The sequence below is a fragment of the Montipora foliosa genome, chromosome 10, assembly GCF_036669935.1.
Source record: "Montipora foliosa isolate CH-2021 chromosome 10, ASM3666993v2, whole genome shotgun sequence".
Lineage (NCBI taxonomy): Eukaryota > Metazoa > Cnidaria > Anthozoa > Scleractinia > Acroporidae > Montipora > Montipora foliosa.
The window spans coordinates 19,971,853-19,976,852 of NC_090878.1; the positions used below are offsets into that span (position 1 = coordinate 19,971,853).

The 5,000-nt window shown below is 39.6% G+C and overlaps 1 protein-coding gene across 2 annotated transcripts in view; it reads right to left on the reverse strand.

The window, feature by feature from the left end:
* Positions 1-5,000, reverse strand: part of LOC137974020 (melanopsin-B-like) — an 11,563-nt gene that overhangs the window by 765 nt on the left and 5,798 nt on the right. For both annotated transcript variants that reach the window (XM_068820943.1, XM_068820942.1), the window contains exon 2: positions 1-540. This exon is cut by the window's left edge and continues 765 nt beyond it. In XM_068820943.1, coding sequence (XP_068677044.1) covers positions 1-539 — 539 coding nt within the window. In that variant the 5' untranslated portion in view covers position 540. The remainder of the gene's footprint in view (positions 541-5,000) is intronic.

Below are 5,000 nucleotides of genomic sequence, written 5' to 3' on the forward strand. Positions count from 1 at the left end.
AGTAAATCATCTGACTGCCAATGGAACGTACAATGGACAACATCGGGTACATACGCTGACCAACCGAACAGCGGGAAAGAACTCCACATAAGAGCGAAGCCCCAAAGTGCGGCTATGACAAGATGAAGAGTTTTGGCCTTAGTCCATGACGTTGTAGAGTACTGTATAACTAACGCTCTTTCGATGGCAAAGGTCGCATGATGTAAAATTATACCAAAAGACAGAAAAACTGTAATAAATCCGTACCAAGTGCAGGCAAAGCCAGATAAACCACGTGAGCTTTGAGACGCATTGGCAATAACTCCTACGGGATACGCTAGAACGGCATGTAACCAATCACCAACCGTTATGCTTAGGATAAGCTTGTTGGATGGAACCCGAAGTCTGGGGTCCTTGAAGAATGTTAAGAGCACAGGCGTGTTGAGCCCAATGGCTATTATAGCTAACAGCGCGTAAACGCCGGCAATGATAAACCGTGCCTGCGTACTGATGCTTTCTGTATGTTGCAGTTCTTCACTCTTGTTCTGAGCTTCCGGCATTCTGGAGAAAAAAAACGGCACAAAATAGGTCAGGGTTTGTTCGTTTGGTGGTTGTTTGATGCGGGCAATCTTCCTGGGGGGCGGGAGGGTCGGGAAGTGGATTCCATTCCAGCTGGGCTCAGAATCGGGGTCTTTAAATTATTGAACGGAAAGGAAAGGAACTTTATTTAAGTGCCTAGTTTTCTAGCGCTGAAGCACTAATTGGGGACACTGTAAACTCAGACGTCCATGTTGGTGTACAAAATAAGAGCAAATTAAGGCTCACGTTTTGCATTATAGAGCGGTTTTCAAATGAGTGTGGTAAAACCAAAAAGCAAAGTAACTGACTTTCGCCAATCAAAAAGGACGGAGACAATCCAGTAAACCAATCAGTATTCAAAGTTACTACACGTAGCCGACACAAAGCACGGGAAAACGTTGAAAAAGTGGCCGGAAAACTTTGAACCAATCACTGAGTGAAATAGATGCAAAACCAAAGAAATTATATATCTAATTACTTTCGACACTCAATTGAAAACCGCTCTAATAGAATCAAATTCCCAAAAGACTTTTTCCTCTTTTGTTCTGTGCGCCAACATAGCTACTGTGACTTCAGGTGAAACCTTCCTATAGGAGCATGCAAAGATAAAAAAGAGTGAATCTCGACTCCATTAAAAAATTGAAATTAAAATTAATGCGCGGAAACACGTTTTTCTGCGCAAGCAGTTTCTTTTCGATGATGAGCTCCTGTTTCGATGTATTTAATTATCATTTTTGTCGCGGTCAAGGCTTTCTCAATTTATTTAAATCCATACCGGTGCTAAGAACCAGGAGAGACGTATTGTAAGCTCAAAGGTTTTTGAAAATCAGTCATTTCCAGATCCAACAAATTGGCTTACTTCATAGCATGAAACGCCTTTTGTCTTAAAATGTAAAATAATCAGTTACTTAAAATTTACTAAGAATCAAACATCATAATGTAAAGTAACCATGTCTTCTTTCCTTTGAAGTCTTAATCCTCATAGAAAGCAAGGATCATGCATCGTCAGACACCGATTAAAGGATGCAGGATTATAGTAGATAGTTACTCCGGAAGTAATCACAAATTTAAAAGGAAGTAAACATTAATGACTAAAATTCCTTTTGAGAAAATTGGATGAAAACTTAGGACGAACCTTAAGATGGTTTCTAACGGTTTTCGCCTGTGGAACATTTTTCAGCAAATCACTTATAATGATTGGCGTAGACGGAATGATAAAATCTGACAAGCACTCGTCAATTTGCATGACAGATGACGAAAGCATTTGTCCAGACAGCGTCGGCGGAGACTCGCCCTTTCCCTTCCAAGATCTAAAAGTTCATTCAAGAAACTAATACTATTGATTTCTTTCCTGTCTGGTCATGAGAATTTGGTGTTATATCAAGATAAATATCCCCTAGCTGATAATATTCTTCACTCAATACCTGTCTACCTGACAGTATGTTGAAGTTGTTGGGGAAATTTAGATTCTGATCACAGCCGGGAGTCAAAGGGTCAAAAACTCAACTATAAGGATTAGCATGGAAATTTGTGTATAAAGCGGTTTTCAATTGAGTGTCGAAAGTAATTAGCGAATTGCTTTGGTTTTGTATTACTTCACTCAGTGATTGGTTCAAAGTTCTCGCTCCACTCTTTCAACCAATCAGAAGTGAAACCAAAACCAATCGTGGCTCGCGTGTGCACATTTTCCCGCGCTTTGTGTCGGCTACGCGTAATTACTTCGAGGTTTGATTGGTTTACCGGATTGTCTCCTTCCTTTTTGAGTGACCAAAGTAATTACTTTAGTTTTGGTTTTACGACACTCGATTGAAACTCGTTCTATGAAGTTGCCGTATCAATATAAAAACAATTAAGAGCTCTATCTGAAAAACGCAAATATTTGAACTTTAAATAAAAGCAGTTGTGAAGATTCCTTAAGTGGTAACAATACAAAAACCCGAGGAATAAAGGCTTGAACGCTTTGAATTTTGCAGGCTTTCCTTTAATTGCTTTTCAAGGTCAACCTCGTTGCCAGGATCTGAGAACGAGGTTGTATGTTCATGACGTATTGCGGGGAAAGAATAGAAATACGCACTCGACTTTTTCCGTTTTAAAGACTATATCTGATGTATAATTTTTTTGGTACATTTTTCTACATCATGTTGTTAACTGCTTTTAAAAAAATGTAAAAATTGATTTGGCATTTTTCAAGTATTAAGGGCGTGGTCGCAATCATGATAGCAGAGTATTTTTTCGACGTTTCTCCGCGAAGTGTGAGAGTTTTATGACAGACGCGTGATGATAAAAATGTGAATGGTTCTGAAACTGTATCCAAAAAACCAACAGTACAGAAAACTAAATGTACAATATTTGTTCGACGTTTGGTGCGTTTTTTTCAATAACTTACAAAGTGTGATAATAAGTCGCTGCTATTTCACTCTTGTTCTTTTGAAACAAAGATAGAAAGGGGAAGATTCAGGAGGAGGTTGGACAGCAGCGCGCAAGGCGTCATGGGAAAGTTTTATTTTTCAGTCAGCGCAGTTGCCTCCAGACTTCAAGGGAAACACATCTCTTCGTTGTAACATGGACGCCATTGATAGACAGGACGCAGAGTCAACTTTGTTTGAGAGCTCCAGTTGCATCTTCTTACATTGCTGTGACATGCTGAATTTATTTACTTTCTCTGTTCCAAGCCTGCCCTTTTTGATTATCAATGAGCTTTTTGCCCATTTCAGTTTCGAGAAAAAATTCCTTTGGAAAGGTCAAGACGAATCTGCATTTTGCCTCTGAGCAAGGAAATTAGATCCTCTGAAGTCGGCGTCAGTTCTATTAAAACCCAGTGTTGATTTTGCCCGGGGGGTGTACTTCGTATTAATGGACTAATGGGATATGCCGCTGGATGGGGTCACATTTTCACGACTGGATTGACTATAATGGGGTTGCATTTTCAATAGAGCTCCCGTCAGAGTTACTAGAATGGGGTCGCAAATTGTCAGGATTTTGGGGGTGGGAAAATTCTGGCTAGTGGGATTTAAAAATGGAAAGATTCGCTGTAAAAAATATTGTTACAGAAAGAAGTGTAGCGCTGTCGATTTCATATTTACTAGGCGCATTACATTCCGTTTTAAAACTACAATTAAAAGGCTTTATGTAAGGTTTATGCATAAATAGAAAGTGACTAAGTTGGGGTCGCTAAAATTACATTTATCCAAAAGTGACTAAGATGGGGTCTATAATTGGCCACAAAATAGGCTATAAAGGGGAAGGGGTTCTGAGAGGTTAGCGGCACATACCCAGCAAAAATTGACCCAAGTAATCCCCCCCCCCGCCCCGGGTGATTTTGAGGTAGGGTATGGAATTGTCTCGTTTTTGAATCATGCATTGTTGAAAAAATTTGTGTGTATTTGAGGCTTGAGCCGTCGTCATTCTAAAATGTGTGAGTACAGATTTTCCTTGCTTAGTGCACAACACGTTTAGAGATCGTTCTTCTCATGTTGTAGTTTGACTTTCAAGAAAGCGACGAGGGGTGAGCATCCTCCTCAGAAGCAGCCATTGCTCAACCGCCTCGAGCTCCAAAGGAAACTTTGCCAGTTGCTCCATTGTTAGATGTTGACGGGATGAATGTTGAATGCAACTGTTCGTCTGTCCCAGAAACGGCTGGCCATGGAATATTTTTTTGGTCAAACATAAAAAGGGGGGGAGGGGAGAGAGTGAGTTTAAAGAATGACAAAGAGGAAAACGAGGACGTTCATGAAGAAGGAAATATGTTTTATTGTTTGTCACATAATGGACTGGAAAACTGTAAATAGTCTGTCCTCAAAAATATAATTTTAGTTCACCATGTCATTGAAGCCTGCCCTTGGTAGATTTTAGAAAGATTTTGTGCTATTACTTGCTTTCACGTAATGTTTCAAAACATATCTTAACATAAACTAAGTCACCTGTGCTTACCTTTTGAAAAAAGATATTAATCCATTTGTTTTTTGGGGGTTATTGTTCAGAGAAATGCTGCTTATCTGGTGAAGATAGCCCCTTGATAGTCAAACTGCGCACATGACAGTACTTTCAGCAGTATTGTAATTTCAGGAGATGAAAATGTGTAGTACACGTTGGGGTGTTAAGGCTCTGTTGGTGCCCACAGCAAGCAAACGGACAGGAATTTTTGAAAATGGCAGAGAGAAAAATGAAAGCAAACTGTCAGGTCCAAGTGCCAAGTAATGAAAAGGACAAAAATGCCATTGACATGAACCATGGTAATGGATGGTTTCATTGGTTACATTGTCAGAGAACTCACAGGTTTATTGCATACACTAATTGAAAATGAGAAAATTGTTGACGTAACTGTCCAGCATGTAATCTTCTGAGTTGTTTTGCGAAAATTGGATATAACCCTTTAATTTCAATAATAAGAAAGGAAAAGTGGGAAAAGTATGTTATGACAAGGTGCCACAGAGCTCTGTGAA